The sequence below is a fragment of the Mobula hypostoma genome, chromosome 12 (assembly GCF_963921235.1).
Source record: "Mobula hypostoma chromosome 12, sMobHyp1.1, whole genome shotgun sequence".
NCBI lineage: Eukaryota > Metazoa > Chordata > Chondrichthyes > Myliobatiformes > Myliobatidae > Mobula > Mobula hypostoma.
This window is the reverse complement of record NC_086108.1, coordinates 76,913,009-76,940,149: the sequence shown is the minus strand read 5'-3', so window position 1 is coordinate 76,940,149 and position 27,141 is coordinate 76,913,009. Positions and strand designations below refer to the sequence as shown.

At 38.1% G+C, this 27,141-nt stretch overlaps 1 protein-coding gene and 1 long non-coding RNA gene across 4 annotated transcripts in view; one reads left to right on the top strand and one right to left on the bottom strand.

The window, feature by feature from the left end:
- LOC134354933 (uncharacterized) overlaps positions 1-11,722 on the top strand; it is a 65,321-nt gene extending 53,599 nt beyond the window's left edge. The window contains exon 3 of the long non-coding RNA XR_010019925.1: positions 11,257-11,722. This is a non-coding gene — a long non-coding RNA (uncharacterized LOC134354933). The remainder of the gene's footprint in view (positions 1-11,256) is intronic.
- The window catches only part of rnf220a (ring finger protein 220a), a 487,974-nt gene that overhangs the window by 138,754 nt on the left and 322,079 nt on the right, over positions 1-27,141 (bottom strand). For 2 of the 3 annotated variants that reach the window (XM_063064437.1, XM_063064436.1), the window contains exons 5-6: positions 15,036-15,131; positions 5,880-5,922 (exon numbers count right to left, since the gene is read on the bottom strand). In XM_063064437.1, the coding sequence (XP_062920507.1) occupies positions 5,880-5,922; positions 15,036-15,131 (139 nt within the window). Of the gene's footprint in view, positions 1-5,879; positions 5,923-6,075; positions 6,307-15,035; positions 15,132-27,141 lie in introns of those variants that run through there. The other variant, XM_063064438.1, reaches the window with a different exon arrangement.

The window sequence follows — 27,141 nt, the reverse complement described above, 5'->3', positions numbered from 1 at the left end:
GCAGCACAAGGCTGTGTGCCTAGCCCCTGCTCTACTCACTTTTACACATAACTGTGAGGCTAAGCACAGCTCTAATGGCATATTTAAGTTTGCTAATGACACAACTATTGTAGGTCGAATCAAAAGTTGTGACCAATCAGCATGCAGGAGAGAGACTGAAAATTTGTGGTTCCACAACAACTTCTTATTTAATGTCAGCAAGACCAAGGAGTTGATTATTGACTTCAGGAGGAGAAAACCAGAGGTCCATGAGCTAATCCTCATCGGGAGATCAGAGGTAGAAGGGGTCAGAAACTTTAAATTCCTCGGTGTCATCACTTCAGAAGGCCTGTCCTGGGCCCCGCAAACAAGAGCAGTTACGAAGAAAGCATGACAGCGCCTTGACTTCTTTAAGAGTTTGCAAAGATTCAGAATGATATCTATAACTTTGATTAACTTCCACAGATGTGTGGAGGAGAGTATATTGACTAGCTGCATTTCTGCTTGGTACGGAAACACCAAAGCCCTTGAACAGAAAATCCTCCAAAAAGTAGTGGATACAGCCCAGTCCATCGTGGGTAAAGCCTTTCCCACCACCAGGTGCAGGAACGGTTACTGCCCCTCAACCATCAGGTTATTGAACCAGAAGGGTAACTTCAATTATCCCATCACTGAATTGTTCCCACAACCTATGAACTCACTTTCAAGGACTATTATTTGTTTGGTTGGTTGTTTTTTTCCCTTTCTTTTTGTATTTGTACAGTTTCCTGTCTTTTGCACACTGGTTGTCTGCCCTGTTGGTGTGGTTTTCCATTGATCCTATTATGGTTATTGGATTTATTGAGTATGCCCACAAGTAAAATGAATTTCAGGATTATATATGATGACATATATGTACTTTGATAATAAATTTACTTTGAACTTTTGTTGAGTACAATTTAGGAAGGCTATGCCTTCTGTCATATTTATACTGACTCTCCCATAGTTAATAGAACTAAAATACCCCATCATAACTGCTCCAGCACTTCTCTCACTCTTTCTCTCTCTCACCCATCTTCAATTACATTCCCAAGTGTTTCTATCCCATTTTTATTCTTTAATTCAACTTAAATAGTCTCATTTCACAGAACTACTTGCAGCAAAGGAGGCCATTGGCTCAGTTCTCACTTTATGAAGGCTCAAGACCTCCTTGCTCTTTTATTCAATGCCTCCATTTATATAACCCTGGATATCAGGCCTGTTTAACTATTTTCTCAAGCTGCCCTGCTATTTCCAACGACCTATGCTCATATATCATCAGATTCCTGTACTTGTACATCTTTAGAATTGTGTCTTCAGTTTATAATGGATAATACTTCTAACTCATCATCCCTTCCTTAAGCTGTGATTGTTCCTATGGAGAAGACAACACAAAAAGTGCTATCAAAATTAAGCAGCATCTGTGAAGGGAGGATGACACGGTTAACATATTATTCATTGAACTTTCTGCAGTAATTATCTTCTTTTCACCACAGGTGTTACCTCATCTATAGCATCTGTTGTTCCTTTAATCTAAATTCCCAGCATGTACAATTATTCTGATGTTTTATTAAAAAATGACAACAACAAACCATACAGGCATTATTTTCTTGAACTTATTTATGCACTTGATTATATTAGTCTCATAATACTCTTAGCCAACTTTCTTATAGATGTAATCCAGAATATGTACCATTTTTCAAAACTACAAGTTGGAAATGAAAGTCAAACTTAATACCTAGGAAATATAAGATCAAAATAGATCTGAGCTCAAGTTCGATACTCTTGAGATCTTACTTTTAATTTCAACATGCATGCAAAAATGCACTGTGAAAAGCCACTAAAAGTATAATTCAGATAATATATTATTATTAGAACATAACAGACAGTATAGACCCTTCGGCCCACGATATTGTGCTGTACTTTTAACCTACTCTAAGATCAATCTAACCCCTACTTATATAGAGAATAGAAGCCTTTCTCATATAGAGAAAAGAACATCTCTATTCCATGTTATTCCTCCATTTATAAACAGGCGTTTTGGTAATGAAGGAACATGGGTGCATTAAAAACTCGGAATAGTCTGAAGAACATGCAAATGACCTGACAAGCATATACTTATTCTCCGCACCAACAAGCCAAAGGTACCCTACAGAAGTCTTTGCTAATTTCCTACACTCCTTTAAGATCTCAGTCATGTCTATTCAGCACAGAATGTTCCTATTATACAGTATTGTAGTAATGAAGCAATGAAAGTTGTCCTGATCGTAATGAAGTAGCTGCCCAAAAAGGGATGAGGAATTGTGGGACTATTGATACGTACAGATAAAATGACAACTAAAAATATGGACAAACAAGAGAAAATCTGTAGATGCTGGAAATCCGAGCAACACACAAAATGCTGGAGGAACTCAGCAGGCCAGGCAGCATCTATGGAAAAAAGTGCAGTCAACATTTTGGGCCAAAACACTTCGGCAGGACTAATAAAAATATAGAATATCTCTGCAATTACTTTAGATATAGAGTTCAACTTCCTTTTCTATTCACTTTCCAGGATTCAAAACGTATAACACTGACATAAGTTAACAATGGAAATAAGTGTCAATTAAAATATGAGAGATGGACAGCAAGAATTCCCAAAAAGCCAACCACAGGTTATTACCCAAATGGCCATGCAAATAATTGTATATAATTCTTTAATATGGGCAGGAACAAAAGGACACTCAAAAACATACTAAAAATCCATACACCACCATTCTGCGCAATTCAGACCATATTGCTTACAACTAAAAAAAGCCAGCCACTGGGGCAATTCCATCAATTCAACTGCTTATTTTACCCTTTTGCTACCACTTGTGCTGGTGGAAGCACTGATGTTATTCCAGCTGGCAGGATAATTAGATATTGCCCTCATCACTCCATGTGGCTCATCACCTCCATTTCTCAATAACAAATGAGAAGTCCAGTGAGCAGGACTACCGAGACCCATTCCACTTCAACAGTTAAACACCGACAATAAATTGCAGGTACTTTTCACCGTTATTAATATGGGATTCCAATAAAGCTGCTTACACTTTTCAATGAAATTCTGCCTACTAATAATTTCTCAGGCAGGTTATTTTTGTCACAACTCTTCTTAATAATGAAGATAAAGAATTTCAAAGTGGAGAACATAATAATTAAAGAAATAAAGCAAAATTTGAAATATTTCACCATATGTCTACACATACAGAATTGCACCTGCTAGCCTGTTTCAAAAAAACTGCAATTAATCCCATGATTAAAATTTTAATTAGTTTATCTTGTATCAATTAAGATAGCCAATTAAAGGCAATTACAGCATCCAGCATGTTCAAGTTTGTTTTATTACTAATGCTATCATCCAAGAAATGATCTGGAATATTGAATATTTTTCAGTATTTTTTCTACTACCAGAAGATAGTTAAAACTATTTTTTTAAATCAGGACATTCTGCATGCAGAGAATATGAATAGGGCCCAGATTTTTTGTGTTGGGGACACAGGCTCAGGTTTTCATTTCTCAGGGATGATCATTTTAGTGAGGTAATGAGTGCAGTGACTTAGCCTCACTGAAGCATGGACAACCGCAAAAGAAAAATTGCCCATTGATGATAGAAGATAACTACAATTAATTCACAGTCTATGAACCCAATGCAAATGTTTACAACAAAAAGACTCCATGTGGCTGCATAAACACTAATGATCTAATTAATAGATCATATGATGTTATGTTCTGGAAGAGCACAGCCCAGCTAGCTGATATATGCCATCTGAACTCTGATAGGAGATTCCACTCAAATTCTTTAACAGTTATAGAGGTTCTTTCCTTTTCATACAAAGTTGCATCTTGAACTTGATGTCATCTTTTTAGGAAAACCTTGGTTAATAGTGTAGATAACAATAGCCAGAATTAGTGTAAGGAAACGTTTACATTAAATGAATATACACACACACAGCAAGTTGTTCCAAGGCATCTCATTGGATCATACCACTTAAAAATATTTGGTATGAAGATGCAAGAGATTGCAGATGCGAGAAAATGTAGCAACACAAATGGCACTGGAAAAACTCTGAGGGTCCAGAAGCTTCAATGGAGGGAAATAGACCATTAGCTTTTCAGGCCGGGACCAAGGGTCTCGATCTGAAACACTGACTGTCCATTTTCTTTCATAGAATTCACTACGATCTAGAACATTAGCAGCAGAATTTTGAATGACCTCACAATTCTAGAAGACAGAATGATGGTGGTCAACACAGGTGACAGAGGCATGCTTTTTCAGAAAACGCACTAAGATGATGACCCAAGGTCAGTTTTAGTCATCAAGATTGAGGGGATAAACATTTGCCAAGATGGAAGGGATAATATTTCACCCAAGAAGGCAGCCGAGGTTTCGTTTTAAAACTTTGTATTAAGGTGGTACAACCCAGATCACAGTAGTTGGATAGAAATCCACTGGACTGTCAAATAAGATTTTTTACGTTCAAGCTTCTGAAGTGCATCTCTAGGTCACAGCCCTTTAAGGTTATGATGAGGTAATCCACTAGATCACATAATGCTTGCAGCACAGAAAACTGTCATTCAACCAATTATGTCCGTACCCATTCTAAACCGTCTCCTTTTTCTGTCTTCTATAAACTCTCACATCCTTTCGTTTCATACCCTTACCGAAATTCCCTCCAAATGCTAAAAAGGAATCTACTTCAACAATTACACCTAGCAGTCACTCCAGACCTTATCCACACTCTGCGCAAGATAGTTTTGTGCAGATCCTAACCACACTACACAAGACCATTTTCCATGTCACAAAAAAAGTTAGTCACCCCAAAATATCAAAAGTATTGATAAGAGTTTCATGAACAGATGAGCTGAAGCAGGTGCAGTAGGAACAGTGACCACACGTCGAAGGGTAGAAATTGGTAGTGTCGGCGATTGTAGAGACTCAAATCTAAAGTAACACGCACAAATGCAGGTCATGAAAAAGGGTCTCGGCCTGAAATGTCAACTATTTATTCATTTCATAGATGCTGCCTGACCTGCTGAGTTCCTCCAGCATTTTGTGTGTTGCTTCAGATTTCCAACGTCTGCAGAATTTCTGGTGTTCAGATTTAAATCTAGCTAGTTAACCCAAACCCCAAGGATTCAACATTGTATATGTCAAGTTTGATTTGAGGTGGATCAGTTACAAGAAATTTGTTAGGATACTAAGAGTTTTGATCAAAAATATGCCATACCAGCCTAACTCAATACATTACCTACACCAGATTGATTAGCTTAATGACAAATCAACTTTTTAAAAGTTGAGATTTTCAGGTGTATCTTTTCTGTACTTTATGTTCAAATGCTTCATTAAGATCCACATAATTACAGTGGTGTTTGGATTAGCGAATCCTAGATTGCGTCAAGAGTTGCGTCAAGCCAGGTAGAATTTAATTTTTATTCTTAAACAATGCTCTCACGTGACACGTTAATGCTGTCATCAGGTTTATTTCTGTTTCAATCAGATGTCAGAAAAAGACAAAGTCAACAGAATGCCATGGGAATCAAGTGTGAGATCACTTAAAACTAAGGATGAATTAACCCCAAAAAGGGTTGATGTTGAAAATAAACACTTGAAATCCTTGTGCATTAATTCCTTACATTCAAAATAGAAGGTAAAAAAGTTACTCAATATAAAGTATGCTTACTACAACGTCAAATGGAATATTCAAGATCATAGCAAACAGTGAAAACTTACAGCTTGATGACAATAAGTTTTTTAATCAAAGAATGTTGCTTTAATTAAAATACCTCCCTCCATCTTCCAAAAAAGAAAATTTCCCCCAGATCAGTATTTAAAAAGTTGCATTACAACATAACCTTACCATTCAGCCTTGCTTGCCTGTTGGACCTTACTCGCAAAAATGTCTAAAGAAAAACAGAAAAGAAAGGTGAAAAATAAACAGGAAGCACTTCAACTGTAAGATGCAATCTGAATATAAGTGAAATATATGCCTGAATCAGATGGATTGCAGTGGATTCTCTCATTGCTCAACTACACAGGATGTAAACAAAACCTACTTCCTCCTTGCCATTGGTGTGTTCTGGATCTTCCACTCCTGCTGGGTCCATGGCAGGATTGAAATGGGATAACCTGTCAATATTACTTGGCATGAATGTAGCACCTGGACGCTGCACACCGTTATAATCCGTTCCGTGCAGTTCACAGAAACAGAGAGGATGTCATTAGATTCAAACCAAGAGGCTACATCTTGCTCAGCTTACACCAGGCCTCGGAGAACGCAGGGTCACGTGACCGCCAGCGAAAGGTGAAAGTGCAAAGCACAAAGCGCACGGGCGGCGACCGGTCGATAGGTGGCAGCAAACCAGCATCCTACAGCTGTGCTACCCACTTCGCAGCAAGTCGTGCATTTGTAAATTACGTATTAAAATATTTTTATGTATTTCGGGCAGAAAATAAACTTGTTATTATCAACATTGGAAACAATTGGAAAAATTGCCTCAACTTTTTAAGCGAATGTCATGAACAGAAAGATCCACTTTGAATTGCTAGTGCTTGTTAAAATTGCGGAAGAATAGCTACATTTTTTCATTAAATGATAAGTAACTTTACAAATAACATGCCAATAGTTTCAAATAGAAGAAAGAGACAACTGTTTTTCTATCGTTTACATCCAGACTAATATCACACCAAGTAAATTACAAGATTAAGTTGGTAGAGTGCATATAGTTTGCACTGCAAAAAATTAATCCACTAAAAAACTAGAATATATTATTTTATTAAATATTTTGTGGTGAGATGACTTTAGCATGACGTTGAGTATTCAGTATGATCTGAAGAATACCAGTCATTTATCATCAACGACAGACAAGAGAGTGAATGCCATTTAGTTTAATATGCCTAGTATCCTCTTCTTCATTCTTGTCCATCAACGAAACTCATATATTGTTTTGATTCTGAACCACTTTTAAATTGCAAATATTGTCCCAATTGTTTTGCAAGCATATCCATATAATCACAAATTTAGCAGTAATGTTTCCAATGTGATAGGCCCAAGTGTCAATGTCTTTTGATTTCTTCCTCAGTTAACAAACCACCCACTGAAAAGGGTCTCCTAAATACACAAGTTATTATTTTCCCTGATGGTGAACAACTAGGTGGCATTTCAATATACAGAGCCCTGAAGTAAAATATGAAAGAAGGTAAAAAGAATGAGTTATTATTTTCAGATCATAATTCTATTAAGTATACTCATGAATTATAGCCTGAAAGAAATGGTTAAAGGGAGAATATCATGCAAACATAAGATTACAGACAACTGATGAGGTTGTTACGGAGATAAATGTTCCTCATAGAGAGAAGATTCTCAGGCACTGTATTCCTTCCACATGTGAGAGATTAATGATAGCACAACACAGTAAAACACACATTTTCATCAACAACAAGAGAGCATCAATTATCCAAACTATTTATAATTAAAAGTGGTGAGCATCTAATAATTCACTTACTGAGATACTCAAATACTAATTAGGCCACATGCACAAAGTTTTCTTGTTCACTCACCGTGTTAGTATTATGGAATCATAAAGAACAGTAGACCATTAGGCTATCACATTTACATCAGCAATATGAAAGCATTCTCCAATTTGTCCTGCACTCCTGCTCTTTTCCAATGGCCCTATATTATTGTTCATATAAATATAAATATATATATAAATAAATCTCTAAAGGGAATTGGATATATACGTTATGTGATATTTATTTATTTATTTCTCCAATTCCCTTTTGAGATTATTGATTTTCTTGCTGCCACTCCATGCATATCATGTTACACTAAAAATTGAACTCCTCTGTTTCTTTTGCCAAATATCTAGTCCTCTGCCATCCGATTTCTGCATACACATTGAACCCATCAACACTACCTCACCACTTTTTTTTATTTTTGCCCTAGTTATTTAACTATTAAATATGTATACTTACCGTAGTTCAGAGTTTTTTTCCTCTATCATTATGCATTGCATTGTACCGCTGCCGCAAAGACAACAAATTTCATGATGCACACTGGTGATATTAAACCTGTTTCTTACTCTCGTTCTCAAATCTGAGCCCTCTACTTTTTTGACGTTCCTGAAAGACACTCGTATTTAGTTTAGTGAAGCATTCGTAACTTAGGTTGTTCGATCCCCGTTAATCTTCTCTCAACAATCATAGATTTTCCATGGATTTTCTTGACTTTATATAAATTCAAAATCCCTCATTTCAGATATTGTTCTGTTATGACTCCTCTGCACCATTGCTAATGTACATTTTACTGTAATTTAACAATTACTTTTATCAAAGATCCTTGCAGTCTATGTCCTAGAAAATTCTGAACGGTAACTCTCAAGAGTACCTTTTCTTGAACTCAGATTCATGAGCAATCATATCTCTGTCTATTGACATAAATGATTCAAAATTATATGAGCTGAAGACAGTGGTAATATTCTCTGTACGCCTGATTGTTTTAGAATAAAATTGCTGCTCCGCAATGCCATTGAGTTAGAAATTTTGATAAATTTCCATTTACTTGACAAAAGTACAACAACATTAGCAGTACTGTTGGAGAAGTGATAACAACCACAAATGTAATGGAGTGGGAAGTTTCCCATTTGTACATGTATTGAAAGTAAGCTGTATTTTACTAAATAAAACAGTTGTTCAAAGTTCTGATTCTGTGCTGTGAACAATAAGCCTAAAGTACACAGGAAGGTAGGGGAAAGCCCATCTAGTTCACTATTTAATTTAGCATCTCAGTAACCTTTCTTATATCTTTGGATTAATGGAGTGGGTCATTTTTTAAAAAATATTTCACCATAATAAACTTTCTATTTGTTTCAATCATAGAGTTGCATTTGTTAATAAATTGGCTATTGCTTAATTTACATGCAGATTTCAGCTACATTTGCTTGCATTCAATCTTGTGCTTCAATTCTGATTCAATAAAAATTGCTTCTCAAAATTAACCCCTTTGTTCCCTTCATCAATTTAATGTGTTGGCAATGGCCTCTTCCTTTCACCTTCTTCATTTTTACCCAATAATATACAGTGGATTCTGGTTAATTGGGACGCATCAACACCAGAACATTTTGCCCAATAAGCCAAAGTTTCATGGAAATAGTTAGAAAGCTATGAAAAAGTCAAACTATTGTTTAACTGAGTGATAAATTATGTATTTAAATAAAATACAGAACAAATGAGAACATAATCAATAACACTACTACAGTACTATAAAACTGTGAATTAGTTTCTAATTGTTCTTTTGATTGACTGTAAATGAACAAAATCAGTGCAGCCATCTGGTGCTGATAATGGACTGCATTCATACAAGGCTATCGATGATTGCATCCTCCAAATTTCATTCCCATTGTAACATTTACCATGATTGTCGATACCTTCAAATTCTTCATAGATCCTATCTTATTGAAGTAGAGAAATCGCTTCGTTTTCGTTACAGCCATTTTTGGAATATCCAGGCCTTAATGTTTGAAACCACAGTGAGCAAAAGAGTTCCGAATTGTCTTGCTGCTTATTTCTCGCCAACTTTCAGTGACAAGAATCCCTGCTTTATGAACACAAGCACGTGCAACTGATGTTATTTATAACTGTTCGCTCTAAGCACAGTGTAATGGCTAATGGCCATGCAAGTGCACGCTAGCCAGAAACTGTTTGGCAACTGTCTCCCCAATTAAGCGACATGGTATCCCAAATAAATGAAGGGTATCCCAGCTACTGTCTCGAACAGTTTTTGTTACCCTAAGTAAGTTGCTGCCCCAATTAACCAGAATCCAGTGTTAATTTCCTTTACCTGATCCAATGTTTTAAAATACAGCCATGTATAACCCTTGGTGTCCTCCCCAGATCCTTCCTAGTGACTCTGATCTTACTGTAAATTAAGCAGCTCAAGAAGAATATCATGTTCTCATTTTGTCTTCTTTGTGACACAACATGAAGAACATTGACAGAGGTAATTTCTCCTTAAAGGTGTGCTTTCATGAATGAATTATAGTGTTGATCGTAATTAACTGAATCCTCTGTTGTACATTTACATAACATTCCAAAACACGTTTCCTGCTATACATAACATCACTTTCATCAATAAAAACAGAGCACAGAATTCCACATTAAGGGCTGACGTTTTACAGAACTTAGAAACATAAAAGAATCAAAATTCAGTAACACATAAATAAACAAAACACATTTTTGCAAAATCACACAACTTCTGAATTTTTTTTACTTGGTAAAATAATACAGGACTAGACTCTGTAGTCAAACAATTCTCATATTGGGTCAAAATAGGGTTGATGTCACTAGGCAAGGTTACCTTGGTGTCAAGGTGATTGCATAATAGGATCCCTCAGGTTTTGAGGTGTAACCCAGATAATATGCACAGCAATAGAAATTTGGAACCAAATTAAACCACAGGAGTACATCAGATACTCGACAGTAGGTCAGACAGACTAGCATGGGGCAGCTGATAATTGACCAGCCAGTCCAGCTCATTAGTTCATCTTGGAGGGTAGATCTGTCACTGGGCTTGGCATTCCTCTCATTCAGATCTTTACAGGTAAACTTTTCAAGGTAATACCGAATGGTGATGTAGCAGGAAGCTCACTGTGTATGGTGCTGGAGATTTTATTGAATAAGCTCCAGCAAGTTACCCCTATGCACACATACAGGTGGCTCAGTTTCCAAATTTGCCTAAAATACTTGAGTTTAAGTAAATCAGGTTTGCGCACCCTGCTCATGGAAAACAGAATCCATATCTGAGTGCATTTCCTAGTACTGTGTGTAGGAGACTTTTAAAAATGGGGGCAAATATTTGCATTACAATATGGAAGAATACTGCCTAGGAAAAGTAAGTTCCTTTTTACGATATTTATATTTAATGGGGAAGACTAAATTTGTATTTAAGACAAGATATTTACACAAAACCTTAATTGCGAAGAAGGGCAAGATATGCCAGTCTTATTAAAATAATACATTTTTCAATCAAACAAATAAATTAGCATTGGATGGTGTTTTATTTCCACACGTTAATTTGACAGCTAAAAACTTCAGATAAAAATGTGATGCTTCTGCATGAGGTTTACACATTCCATGAAAATGCTAATGTTGTACAAGTAGAACAGCTGGAACTCTCACCAAAAAAGTATGCCATATAGTCATTATTTGTGCTGATTTTTTTTTACTTGATTTTGCAGCTCTGCTGTTCCTCTGACGACTGACCTGACAAAAGTACCATTGGGAATGGTAGCTGGCCATACAGAACATGGTTTGAACTGAGTTAACTGACATGAGCCACAGCAACAGTAGGTGCACTGTAATTGGTCTCGGAACTCTTGAGCTATGGAAAGGTAAATCAACTCGGGTTTCCAATCTTGATCATTATCCAGTGTCTTGAAAGTGAGAGTGTAAACTCCAGCTGAGAACATATCAGCTTTGACTATCACAGTGTCTGAGATGGAATAGCTTTGCTAAAACTCACTATCCAAGATACAAAACGGACGGTTGGTTGTGCGGGGTAGGTGGAGAGCTCTGATGCTTGAGCATCAATGTTGCAGCTCAAAACTTTGATTCAAAGGATCATGTTTAAATATTTATTTTTGTTCATTTTTAAGCAAATTTTTTTTAGAAAAATGTTCATATATTATTTTTCATTTGTTTTTAAGCCAGCTATTTTCCATATTTCAAACCATAAAAACTTAGATTTTGTCCAGAACATGTAAAAATTAAAATAGTTTGTTTTAATTATAAGTCATCTTCTTAATGGCCTTCTTTTCTTACCTTTTAAACTTTTATCTCATCTCACCATGTAAATAGATAAGTTTGCAACAAATGAAGGAAAGATGTTGCCTGTACTTCAGCAATCCCTTTAATTATAAAGGATTTTCATTATTCGGTGAAACTTTCTCTGTTTTCCTGCGTACCTTGGGTACAGCCAGGAAACCCATTCCCAAGTTCTCAATGTTGCAGTCAAGTTGATTCTTAGAAAACACATCAAGCCAGTGCAGAATGATTAATGGAACAGACTGAATAATGGGCATGGGCTCACTGATAATCACAGAGCAAGTGGAATCAGATCCAGCGTACCACTGCAATTCTTGTTGAGGCTGCCTTGGAGTTATCTGATTTTTATTCAGCTAATTTTCTCAGAAGAATTCAGCAATCTAAGATCCCCTGCACCGTTGCTCTTGCAGATACCTCTCTGATTTGAGTACATTCTCTAATCCTTCCAAAAATAAAGCTAGTAACATGGCAACCTAGAAATTCATTATAGTATGCAGCAGAAGACTGCTCTATGGAGGAATCAGGGCTTGTTCAATTAGTGCATAATCTTCAACTGTATACCTAACACAACAACTTGTTTTAGGAGGCACCAATCGCAAGGTTTTGCACGTTGGCGTACATTACTGGTGAACAATTTTGGGTGTCCTGTGCACCAGCTAGAGCTATCCTGCACTGAAGCCATTTTGCACTACCTTACACCAAGCCTTTGCCTCTTGAGTACTGAATTCAATCGCTGCTGAAATTTGGGACACAGGCACCTTCTTCATTTGGAGAGTGGTCGTTCATGTTCGGTCCGCAACAAATACCAGTGAAGGTAAGAAAGCAGCAGGAGGTGCAATGTGAGATTACCACATGTCATGTCCTGAGGAGCAGGTGCCAGAAGAAAGATTAGTGGCCTCAAGTGCGTTCAAGTGTAAAGTACAACAAACCCCATCTCCCAACATCCAATGCACTCACTGCTCCACGCTTCCTTTGTTTCACACACGATTCAGTGATGGCATACAACAGTGCATGCAAGGCAGCACACTGGCTCAGCCAGCAGAGCTGCTGGCTTTCAGTTTCTGTGCTGCAGCTTCAATCCTGACCTCATACACTGTCTGCAGGCAGCTTACATGTTTTCTTTCCTCAGATATTGTGCGGGCTTCCTCGCTGCGCTCTGGTTTCCTCACGCATATTCCAAATGTGTGTGGGTTGGTAGGTTAAGTTGCCACTGCACATTGCCGTAGTGTGTAGCTGGGTGGTAAATCTGATTGGGGAAAGAATGAATAGGAACTCGGCAAGAATAAAATGGGTGGGGGTAGGATTGATGTAAACCTGAGTGTTTGATAGTCAGCATGAACATGAGGGAGGAGGGCAAAGGGCCTGTTCCATACTGCCTCGCTCTATGACTTGATGACACCTTCATTAACATAGGTAGCTCTCTCGTGCAGAATGGGGTAACAATCACAGACTCTGTCAGCAAACTGAAGCTCACGGCCTGAGCCATTTGGAGGAGTGGGTGCTACCAGTACTTAAGACAGTGTCCGGTGAAGGATTACATTTCACTCAGGGTGATGGTGAATTTATTTCCATTCCTGCTTTTCACATCACACTTCCTACTCACCCCCTATACTCTTAAGGATCAAGTGGTTCAAACAAATGTCTTATTATATGTCTTCTTCTCTAATCATGACCACATCTTGTGCCTGTCTCTTTTCAGATGCCCTAGTAATATCAGTTGCATATGCTTCCATTACTGAAACATTAGTCAGCAGGAGCAGAAGAGAAGTAAACTGTGAATAGAAAGATTTAGGGGCTGTAAAAACAGGGCATTAGTATTCTTTGTATATGCAGGTAGAGCAATCCACACATGTGTGTATGACTGAGGTTTTGCATGGAGCAGGTAATAGATCTCTGTCACCACTCTTAGCTTCCATGTGCTTTGCAGTTTGGACAGATTGAGGTTCAATGCTGACTTCTGGAAAAAAATAGAACAAGAGGTTCTTCTCTCATCTTGCTCCTGGTCACAATGGAGGCCCAGCAGGGCCTCAAACATATTACCTGTACTTTCACCCTGGAGAGAATGCGGGTTCACCTCCAAATCGCTAGAGGCATGGCATCTTGAGATTTCGATAAGCTCTGCTTTGACTGACTGCTCAGAAGACTAGCAAATAACTGGAAATCCCTTTAAACAGAATAAGTTTAAGAGTTGGCCATTGTTTAGGCCTGATTTCTTATGTGTGGCTAAGCTGTTTATTAATTGGATATGCATAAATCAATAAGAAATAGGAGGTTTCAATGATGCATTGCACAACTCCTGACATCACCCCTGCATCCTCCATGTGTTTTGTGCATGTGCCTACCACATGCATGGAACCTTACGATTGAAAGTGATGATATATTGCATTATGCATGCTATCACAATTTTGCATCACATTTCAATACAAAAAAAAAGCAGGCACTATGTGATTGAATTTCTAGGCCAATGTCCTTTTCCTGAAACTCACATGCCATGAAAATTGCTTTTTAGTTTTCCAGTTGACACGACGAACAGTGTTACACACTGCTTTTGCTGCGGGATATTTATTTATTCCTACCACTGAAATGATATTTTTCAGTGGCTACTACATTCAGGTCAAAGGCAGCTGGATATCAGAATCTTTAATATGGCTAATAAAAGAAAAATTATTCATTGCAAATGATGGAATCAACTTGCTTCAATGACCCTCTTTGACTAATGTGATCGAGGTTATGCAACTTTTCAGGATGAATTAGCATTCTATTGATTTTTTTATTATTTTGAGGATAACCATAATTGTTGATTACTTGAAATTTTGCCCAGAATTCATAGAACTGACCTCAGATTCACTTTCTCCTTTTGTCATTTACTCCTTGTAAGATTTTGATTTTTTATTAATGAATTCAGCTGTGAGAATTCCTATTTAAAATGGCCCCTGCTGATGAGGTTTCCCATGTAAATGATGTCCTGATTGAAAAGTAAGTCCTATTAACATGTAACATTCTCTATATTATATATAATATTCTTTATATAAATCAAATGGATGAGATCCTTTTTGAAAAGGGTTTCCTGATTCTTATATCTCTCCTCTTTAAAAGAAATCAAATAGTTGGATCATTGTCCAGATATGCATGAGTCACTTTGCACCTGGGTCCTTACAACCATCAATGGATGCCATTCCTTGCCTTTTCCCACCTGGTATCTGTCTGAGTGATGAGTGTCGTCTGCAGAGAGAGGTGATGCTGTAGGTGATTCCCCTTCCCTTTTAATTGGTGCTGATAGCAAAACTGACTGTAGAAAAAGGAAAGAATATTTGTTAAAAACACAACACTTACAATGCAACACTCATGTCTTCCCTGCAAATGAAAAACAAAACATGCAGATTTTAGAAATGCTTAATATTATAAATAAAATGTTGATAAGAATGCACAGCACCAGAGTGCAAATGATTCTGGCAATGTCTCAGGGCAGGCTCTTCTCATCACTCACAATGTCTTACTGGCACTTACTTCCCTTCCTCAGAAGGAAATACCCAGAGTTTTGTGTTGTTACTCTTGTTATATTATAAAACTTCATAATTTCTCAATGAAAAAGATAGATATCAACTTTTACATTCAAATTATCGCTTATGATATATGCACTTTCTGGTGTCCTCTACTGATTTTCCTTCCTGTTTACCCATGTACTCTTACCAACGTGCCAGCAAGATTAAAAGTTTACAAGCACCACCTATGTACTGAGGCAAAGGCAGATAACAGGCTGTAAAAGTATTTTTAAGGCTTTGAATGTATTAAAAAAAAGCTTGTTTATGTGAATTTATGCAGCAAGCCTGGAAACTGCTACAGCTCAGTTTCTGCTTGCAGTGGATAAAGTTGTGAATCACAGCTTGGGAATCAGAAGATGATGTTAATCCCATGAAAGCCAATGTGAAGTTTTACAAAGATGGCTTCACAAAGATTTCTTTTGCAAAACACTATCTGGAGTTTAACAACAACTTTCATTTATAGAGTAATTTTCTATTTACATAACATTTGTGAGGCACTTTATAGGAGAGTTGTAAAATAAAATTAGATACCAAGTTTCATTTGGAGTCGGTAGAAAAGATGACTGAAAGCTCTGTTGTGATTTTGGAGGTGGGAAAGAGGGGTAGAATGCCAGAGATCAGAGCCTATGTAGCTGGAACATGCAAAACTGGTTGAACAATTTAAAGCTGGAAAAAGGATCTAGTTCTAATTAAAAGCCGGGATTCATAAGCAGCCAAAATTAAAGCATAACTTAAGTGTGGTATTAAAGTGGTTCGAAAAGGTTGATTGAACAGACAGGATACAATTTAAATCTCTCTAGAGTTAACTTGAGAGTTTTTAAAGCAGGGACATTTGCTTTCTGTGTTTTCTAAAATTATTCTGGAACAAGAGCACCACATACATCTATTAATTCAAGTGAAAATGGAGAGCTAGAGCTGGAGAGCTAGAAAATACAGCTAACAATATTGATCTGTGATCAAACCTTATGCAACCCTATAACCTTTACTATCTTCTCTGGATTTTTGTTAACCAATCTTAGATTTAAAATTTAAAATATAACTGGGTATGAATTGCGACCAGTAGCCGACCATACTTTGCATAAATGTTTCTTAACTTCATCCTGGAAGATCTCTCGCAGTTTTTAGAATGTGGCCCCAAGTCCTCAATTCCTCGGCCAACAGATATTATTTATCTCTCTTTATCCCTTAATACCTTGAAAACATTGACTAGCTCCTACTTTAGCTTTTAAGTTTCAGCGAATACAACTTTAACTTGTGTAATCTCGCTCATATTTTAACCCTGTGTCAAGGCATTGATAGGGTGTTTTTAGGGTTACAACATAAAGCGAATACTGACTTCAGGGAGCAACCTTCAGATCTGAATATGCATTGAAGATTAAATCTAAAATTCAACTCTGAAAAATGGGTAGACAATGCTGATTTAAATTTGTTATTTCTGTGTATTTGGTGTCTATAATATGGGTGCGAAGGAGGGTGGTTCAGAAAAAGCATTATTAATATGGATTTGTTTGAATTGTCCTGAATTTTTCTTTGATCTTTAGCACATAATGTTATGTAGGGCTAGGCCAAGCAGATTTTTCCACCAACAGGGTCTCAATCTGATGCCTGCTGTACCTTGTTTTGTCGAATAAAGGGGCTGCTTCATATCTTTTCTCCGGTGACTTCATTCACGCAACAACAGTATCATCGCTAAGTTTATTCGGCACTTCTTTATCAGACTAATAAACCATTCCTAAAATGTGGTGACCAAAACAGTTCACAATATTTAAGGTGTGTTTTTTTTCATAACTCTGACAAAACCTTCTTGTATTCTGTTCTACCATATCTAAAGGTCAGTAAGCCATTAGTTTTTTTTCCATTATTTCCTGTACCTGACATTATGGATTTTTGGACAATCACAGCTTTTAGTTTTTCACCATTTAGCCAGTGTTGTAGTCCAGCTTTTTTGGGTCCAAACTGGATGACCTCAAACTTGTCTTATGTTGATATCCATATAACTACTTTTTAGCTCATTTACTGAATCTATTCCATCTCTTCATATCATTTTATACTTCCATCCACAGCACTTACAGTGCTCCTTATCTTTATGTCATCAGCTTTCTATTTCAATAACCTAGTTATTTATAAATACCATAAATAGTTGTTGCCCTAATGCATATCCTCACCGGACCCCATTAGTCAGATACTCATTTGAGTATCTTCACTTATCCCTCTGCTTTCTGCTGCTCAGCCAGTTTCCCAGCTTTTGATTTGTCTTCAGATACATGAGCTTTAGCTAACAGTTCTAAATGTGTGTTCTGGGAAATAATGTGGTAACTCTGAAAACCTCAACCAAAATTAAATCTGAAACAAATACGCATTTACTTGGAGTTTCCAGTTAACTGTGTGCAAAATATACTAATATATACAAAGTGATAATCTATTGTACATCAATAACGTATGATGATAGTCATAACATATAGAGTCAAAATGAAACAAGGAAAACCAACTTGCTCGATTAAGTCTATCCTTTCTGAAGGGCCCAAAACCATGAAAAATCAAATTCCTTTCTTCTGAGCTTTTCTATGTGCTGAGAGGGGTAAATAATTATTTCCATGAAAAGAAAACTTATTGTATAATCTTTTCCTGGGGCCAAAGACTGTTTGCCTAAAAATACGGGATATCCATCTAAAATATCTTATAGCCACACCAGTTCTATTGGTTTCAAGAAGACTTGTCCTATTTGACTTCTTAGAATTATTATCTAAGCACATCTTATTCCTATAATCTTCAATCCCTTTCACAGTCAGATATATCATCCTGGTATTTTTCAAGGATTTAATCAATGTAACATTAACTGTTTTTGATAGGAATCTGTTCTACATATCTACAATTGTGTGGAGGGGAAAAACAATTTCTTCTAATCTCTAGTCTTGCTTGAGGCGTGTCAATTTTGTACTTGTGTGCTCTAGACGTACAATCAAATTTTAAGTTAAATAACCTGCTTATATCCACGTTATCCCTGCCTCACGGCATTTTAAAGACCTGATTCACGCCATATCTTTTTTTTATTCAATGAGAACGTCAAATTCTGTCAGCCTATCTTCATAACATTGCAGTAAGTGTTAGAAGCATCCTTGTCACTCTGCTCCCAATCATTCAAATAAAATCATTCTGATGTCAGACAGCCTGTAACTTATACGTGTCCTCTGGGCACACAGTTGTATATTTCCCAACATTTTAATAAATCATTACTTTTATTATTAATGTTCTAACTAAATACATTGTCATTACACATGGGAAACAAGAATTGCGCCATACTACAGTAATTAAAAAGTTTATAGTCCCAATCTATTTTTAAAAATCAATAATAAAAATAAGAAATAGTTTATTTTTTTATCTTTGATGCCGATTAATCAACTTCAGTTTTAAATAATAAATGTTAATGATATCATAAGGGAAACAAGCAGAGACGGTATGATATATGAGAGCTGAATTAGTGAAGTTAGTAGCCTTGGATGTTTTGTGAATTATATCAACTCACAACGAGTATTCAGTAATTTCTTGAGAGGTCACAGCCAAACAGTTGTTCTTTGTGGATCCCTCTCTCCCAGTGAGATCAGCAGTTTATTTAGCAGAATATCAGATATTTTTAATCAACAGAAAATGAAGTGAAAGTACTTATAACTTGTAAAAAGAAGACTTGATGGTAAGACTTTGACTTTAACTTTAACTGATATAGAATCCCTCTTCTTCAGTCATGCGACTGGAGTGATGTCCAGAATGCGCCATAGTAGTATTTTAGCAATATAAATTAATTCCTTTCTTTTCCAAAGCCTTTTTACTTAAAATAGAGGTCAAATGATTAATAGTCCACCATAGTTTTAGTCAAGTAGAAGCTCATTCCTGTATTAATCAAATAACTGAATAATCGGTATTCTCCCTATGCAGACAGTGGAATTAAATGTTATGTATTGGTTTCATACTTTTGGCCAGCTGCTAAAGCAAGGCCCATTTATTTCACAGCCTCCGAGATCCATGGAGACGACCTCTGAAAAATGTAGGGCCGAACTAATCCCAAACATGTCAATCTCAAGCCCTTTTCTACATACAGCTACAGCTCGGCTTAATAAACTATTCTTAAATACTGTGGAGCTGCTCGCTTCCAAACACCTCCCTTGCATGCGAAGTGGAAGTGTAAGAGCCACTGATACCAAATAATACTGTCTTTCTGTGGCTGTGTGCATTATATGAGTGTCACAAATAATAGATCTTTTAATGCCAAACAGTTGCAGGTTGTCTGGGTGAATAATCGATTATTCTCTGATGACAAAAAGGGACATAGGGCAGTTGTTACAATTTTAGCATTTTATTTTTTTAACAATAAATATTGTTATTTTGAACTGCAGTGCAGAAATGGGGCACTATCAATCATCCAATGCCATAAAGCATATTCCATTTTTCATGAGGACCAATGGTTGCAGTTGCTCGTTGTGGCACTCGACTCAATAAGGATGTGGCGGTTAGATGATGTTAGCATCAGAGTATTGCTGGAATTAACAGCATTCACTCAGACCTGAGTGTAAAATATTCAGCAGGCCAAAACTGGACAGAAGGAGTAACATGAAGGAAAGGTCAACATGATTTTAACCACTGTCACTGATATCTTTTGCAGAGGCATTTACTGATGGGGGCATCTAGTGGAAAGAGATTAATACTGCATTGATTTTAAAGATTTCTTGGTTTACAGTGACCTGGACTGCAAAATATTATTAAAATCATTGGAAACTAGTTTGGCCCTTTCTATCAAATCCCATATTGGCTGTTCATTGGATATATGTGCTCAAATTCAACACTGCAGAAGCAGCTATTTTAATGATGGCACAGGCTGCTTTGTTCAATCATAATTGGTCCACATAAATAAATATTTGGTTCTGTAGCTCCCAATATGTTAAGTCCCAGGTGTTGGCCCTGTCATTTGCCCCTTCGTTGCTCAGCCATGCAGAGTGTGCAGCAAGACCAAACGTTTTCACCTGGCAAGTTCTGACCATTTAATCACAAACTCATTGATGATGTAAAGTGTATTAGTAGCATCAGAAGTAGTAACACCCAACTGAAGGAAAACAGCCATAATTGAATTGCCCACAAATGAAGAAGATGGAAGTTATATTTAAGAGGAAGCCCAATTGATGCTGGAATCCTTTCAAATCTAGGGATGTGTTGTAAATATATTATTACCAACCTTTGTCAGAATATTTTCATAAGCCTTTGCTTAAGCTTCATTTAAGCTGATTAAAGTACTTGTGAAGAACAAATGATTGCCAGAACTGAATTTATGACATTTGCTTATGTTCTTCAATTCCACAGTTTGGAGCTGTGGTTTCTGAGAGACTTTTTATTTGGCTTTATAGTAATGATTGTTAGTTAAACTGTTGTAAAATGTGGTCATGATTGCTATGCAGCTGCAAACCACAGAATGGGAATCAGAATACCTTCCAAGCCGAACAATGTCAAAATTCACATAGATGCAGAAAACAGAAACACAACTCCGAACTGCTGAAAATTCATGAATCCAAGAGTTCCACAAACTGTCACCTTAGATTTACAATAACTAATCAACATGACACTCAGAATCAGAATCGGGACTAATATCACTGGCATGTGTCATGAAATTTGTGGTTTTGTGACAGCAGTACAGTGCAAAATGTGACTTTAAAACCTATATAAATTACAGTAAGAAATATATAGAGTGGATTCCAGTTAATTGGGACACATTGGGACCAATACATTTTGGTCCAATTAGGTGGCTGCTCCAATTAGCTGAAGTTTCATAGAAATAGCTGAAAAGAAATCAAAAAAACAAACTATAGTTTAATTGAGTAACAATTATGTATTTAAATGAAATACAGAACAAATTAAAATGCTATCAAGACAACTACATTACTATAAAACTGTGTATTAGTTCCTAATTGTTATCAATGGAGAAATTCATCCAGTGTACCTGTATGTTCCCACTTTCTTTTGATGTAGGTATGGCTATTGTTCAGGCATGTATATCTGTAGGTATTTCTATTGTCCACGTGGTCCAAGGACGAGTGGACAGCTAGTGAAATTACCTCTGTTGTAGACCTATTGTGATGCTACGCAAATTGCCATGGGTTCAGCTCCTTGCTTTCCCCTTTACAGTGATCTGAATCATCAAGGCTTTTTTTTATTTTAAGAAACTAGCAGATCTTAAACTATTTTAAGCTTAAGGATTAAAATTGAATAACATGATTTAGGATTACATTTATATTTTCAGCATTCCTGGAGGGAAGCAACAAAAATACACACAGTTTAGACTTTATTAGGTACACATGTACACCTGCTTGTTAATACAAATATCCAATCAGCCATCATGTGGCAGAAGCTCAATACATAAAAGCATGCAGACGTGGTCAAGAGGTTCAGTTATTACTCAGGCCAAAGATCAGAATGGGGAATAAGTATGATCTAAGTGACTTTAACCATGGAATGATTACGAGCGCCAGATAGGGTGGTTTGAGTATCTCAGAAACTGCAGATCTCCTGAGATTTTCACACACAACAGTCTCTAGAGTTTACAGAGAATAGTGCGATAAACAAAATAATAGTCCAATAAGCAGTAGTTCTGTGAGCATTAACACCTTGTTAATGAGAGAGGTCAGAGGAGAATGGCCACACTTAAGTTTAATTTGCCAGGAGGGTGGTAGTAACTCACATGGCAGACCACAGTACGTGTGCTTGCAACACTGTGTGTCTGACAGAGTGATCAGCAGCACTGGGGCTCCACAGGGGACTGTCTTGTCTCCCTTTCTCTTCACCATTTACACCTCGGACTTCAACTACCGCACAGAGTCTTGTCATCTTCAGAAGTTTCCGGATGACTCTGCCATAGTTGGATGCATCAGCAAGGGAGATGAGGCTGAGTACAGGGCTACGGTAGGAAACTTTGTCACATGGTGTGAGCAGAATTATCTGCAGCTTACTGTGAAAAAGACTAAGGAGCTGGTGGTAGACCTGAGGAGAGCTAAGGTACAGGTGACCCCTGTTTCCATCCAGGGGGTCAGTGTGGACATGGTGGAGGATTACAAATACCTGGGGATACGAATTGACAATAAACTGGACTGGTCAAAGAACACTGAGGCTGTCTACAAGAAGGGTCAGAGCCGTCTCTATTTCCTGAGGAGACTGAGGTCCTTTAACATCTGTCGGACGATGCTGAGGATGTTCTACGAGTCTGTGGTGGCCAGTGCTATCATGTTTGCTGTTGTGTGCTGGGGCAGCAGGCTGAGGGTGGCAGACACCAACAGAATCAACAAACTCATTCGTAAGGCCAGTGATGTTGTGGGGATGGAACTGGACTCTCTGACGGTGGTGTCTGAAAAGAGGATGCTGTCCAAGTTGCATGCCATCTTGGTCAATGTCTCCCATCCACTACATAATGTACTGGGTGGGCACAGGAGTACATTCAGCCAGAGACTCATTCCACCGAGATGCAACACAGAGCGTCATAGGAAGTCATTCCTGCCTGTGGCCATCAAACTTTACAACTCCTCCCTTGGAGGATCAGACACCCTGAGCCAATAGGCTGGTCCTGGACTTATTTCATAATTTACTGGCATAATTTACATATTACTATTTAACTATTCATGGTTCTATTACCATTTATTATTTATGGAGCAACTGTAACGAAAACCAATTTCCCCCGGGATTAATAAAGTATGACTATGACTATGACTAACCATGCGTTACAACAGTGGTGTGCAGAAGTGCACCTTTGACTGCACAACACATTGAATTTTGAAGTGGATGGGCTACAGCAGCAGAAAACCACTCCTGGTTCCACTCCTGTACCTAACAAAGTGGCCACCAAGTTTATAATTTTCCAAAATGTGACTGTTTCACTGATTTGGAGAGGTTGGAAGGACCCAATAATAGTCATAAGTTTGGAAGAGGGCTAAGGAAAGATCTTTTGAAAAATATATTTCAAAATAAATGGGGTAATGACTGAAAACATGAGGATCCTGTTGAACATAATCAAAAAAATCTGTAGATGCTGGAATTTAAAACCAAAACAGAAAATGCGGAAATATTCAGCAGGTCAGGCCGCATCTGTGGGAAGAGGGAGAGTCAACATACAGGTCTATGACTCTTAATCAGAATCCTGAAATGCATTTCACTCACAACCACTGACAGCAATGCTGCTTGCTAGGTATAATGATTTCAGCATCCAGCCTGTAATAGCTGCACAGTAGGTTTCACAACTGCCCATTTAAAGCTCTTTTGCATTGCTTTCAGCTAGCCTCTGGCCCGTAAAGGGAAGGAGCGTTTTGGGTGCAGCAGGTACTGGAGACATTCTACAACAGAATTTGACCCGAGAAATTGTAATAAATGAAACAATATAGGAGAGAGCAGCCTCCGAGCTTTACAGATGATCTACTGAGGGCCTTGGAGGAGGAAACATGAAATTGCTGAGGGCAGAGAAGAGAACACGGGGTAGAACATGTAGGTGGCCCTTAAAAAACAATGCATTAACAGTAGGAGCAGAAAGCCATCTTGATTAATATCAAGAGTCACACACTGAGTCTCTGTGTGCACTGCTGAAAGAAGTTCAGTGACCTCATACGAGCAGCTGAGGTCAATGAATGCATTTTCTAATGTGTCGTTTCCTATCTACTTCACTTTTGCCACTGGACTCAGAAAATAGCCCCATCACTCACCTACCACTGTCAGTCAAGACCTGCACTTAAGTTCATATGTTCCAATGCTTAGTTAACACTGCTATGACTTATATCCAGGGTTTATCACCATGATAGCCACGTTACTCAAATCCATCACTCACCCATGCTTCCCTTTCTCTTGCAGGTTGACTTAGTGCCAAACCACAATCGGCAGGACCCCACACTTGTCTATGAGCTTCCTGTAGGATATCCGCCACCACCCCCCACCTCCCAGCAGACCACCGAGGGAGCTTGGCAAAGCAGAACTCGAACAAGAAAAGACAGGCACCAAAGGAACAGCACAAATGACTTGTTCATTTTGCTATGCAACATGCCATGATGTTGTCTGTTGAGTCTCTAGTAGCTTATATTTAGCATTGTGGCCAAATGGAAGCTATGTTGTTGAGCAATAGAAGGAACAATAGTGCTTTGGGTGCTGGAGTTACAACTAGCAACAGAGATCTCAAATCAGTTCTTCATAGATTGCACAGGCAGAAGGAGGCTAACTGGATTGATTCTTTCCCTCTTTCTCCATCCCCTACAAAGCTACTGAACCTTGGTTTACTGTTGTTCGGTCACAAATCTTAACATCTACCCTGCTGAGAGTTGCAGAGCTGCTCCAAAATGATCCAAGCAGTAAGTGCTATTTCAGTCTGCCAATGTCCTTTTGTAAGGCATATCATGTAGCCTGATGGCCTTCATAACACCAAATATAAGATTGCTAGTGTGGGGTTACGTATCAGAATTATCAGACATATCGTCAGTAGAAAGCCCTTGTTACACAATAGCCATCACGTTTTGGTACACTGTGCTTGCTAAAGCACATTGCAATAGACTGCTACAGAATGAAGCATCTTCATAGCTGCCAGACACTGATCACTATGTTGACATACCACAAGGATGCTGAAGGAATGGAATCCAATTTAGTTTTGTATAGGACGTACACCCTGCAAGTTATGTGCATGCAATGAGTATCACTGGGGAAGCTTGATACTGTCTTATCTCATGTTTTCCCCACCCAAGGGAATAAGATATGACTAGTTTTCTTTAAATAATCATGTAAGGGGTTTCTTCTCTTTTATATTACTGCGTAGTCTAATTAAAATGGCTTCTTTGTTATGTTATAATTGAAACGACTTCTTTGTTATGTTAACTGCTGAGAGAGTCCTCCCGCTAGCAATTTGATTGGATTATGTTACTGATAAGAGAACCAATTGGGATAGTTGTTATGCTTTCTGTGTGTCTGTAAGATATTGTGATGCGCGGGTTTTTGGGAAGAAGGCGGGGGAGAGAGACAGAGGATGGACCAGGTGCTGTGAGTCCGCTAACAGGGTCAGACCCCGAGCAGGAGTCCGAGGTCCAGGGTGTTCGGCGAGGAGAGGAGATGGAGACAGACTCGTGTGGAACGTCCGGTCGACCACCGTTGTTGGTCCCAGGCGGCAGATTGAGGTGGTCCGAGGGGAAACGCAGGTTGAAGAAGGAGGGTCCTGAGCTCTAACTGTTTGTGCATGAAGAAATTGAACTTTGATAAGTGTGGCGCCTTTTATTTTCCTTTTATATTTCATTCATAAGGCCAGTGATGTTGTGGGGATGGAACTGGACTCTCTGACAGCGGTGTCTGAAAAGAGGATGCTGTCCAAGTTGCATTCCATCTTGGACAATGTCTCCCATCCACTACATAATGTACTGGTTGGGCACAGGAGTACATTCAGCCAGAGATTCATTCCACCGAGATGCAACACAGAGCGTCATAGGAAGTCATTCCTGCCTGTGGCCATCAAACTTTACAACTCCTCCCTTGGAGGGTCAGACACCCTGAGACAATAGGCTGGTTCTGGACTTATTTCCCGGCATAATTTACATACTACTGTCTAACTATTTATGGTTTTATTACTATTTATTATTTATGGTGCAACTGTAATGAAAACCAATTTCCCCCAGGATCAATAAAGTATGACTATGACTACGACTATGACTATAATATAGTTCCAGTACGATCTATAAACTGTAAATCATTTAATCGTATCTGGTGTATTGTCTGTTATTTGAGCGGGGTGGGGTACATCACACAGCATCCACACAAACTATTACCCAGTTTGTTAGGGCCAAGGGCTGTTTCCCTAGATGACAGCGAGCTGAGCGACCCTGAGGCTGGCCAGGGGGGTTACAATCATATTTGTGTAAACAGCAGAATGTAAAGTGAGATGTCACAAATATTTCAACCAAGAAGGAGCTAGGCACATAGAAGCTCATTCTTACAGCACTTTCACGGCATCTGGTAATAAAGGCCTACTCTATTTGTGACTATAGCGGGTGGCAAGTTCCAACGAAGCATTTTGGTGAAAAGTTCTTTGGTACAAACCACACCACCTCCTATAGAAACCTGAAAAAAATTCTGAAGTCGCAAAACACTTGGAGATCATAGCAGCAGCCAGAAGGTAAAAAAGAACAAGATCTCAAGTGAGGGTGGATTCAGGCTTGCTATGGAACACAAGCCCAGCCATCTGATATTAAAAGGGCATGAACTACAGCATGGTGCTCCAAGGTAGGAGCATTAGTGTCATGTATATTTGCAATGGACATTCATTGCTTGCATGTGGGTACCCTCTGATGTCATTTACCCCATAAAAATACTGAGGCACCACATATGTCATTTTAGGGCAGGAAGGATGGTAGGATCACCTCAAAAACAGACACTTCAAAGCTCAAGTTCTCCCTGTAAAAATCAGCAGAGGGAAAAAAAAATCTCAGTTATAGTGCTCACACTGTTTGAAGGGAAAGCAAATGTTAAAAGCATTTTGATGGAAGATACTTATAATGATACAGCACCAGAAGACAGTGAAGGACAAAGTCTTTTGCAGTATCACCAGAACACTCAATATCTTTGACATGTCTCTGCCACACTGGGATCTATAGAAGTGGAAAATCAGGGACCCTCATTGAGTCATCACCTGTTCTCACCCTCCTTTTCTTCTTTCTGTACTTGAAGAAAGGGTGTTGTGCAGGTCAGCAATTGTGCTAAGAGGCTGAGAAACGA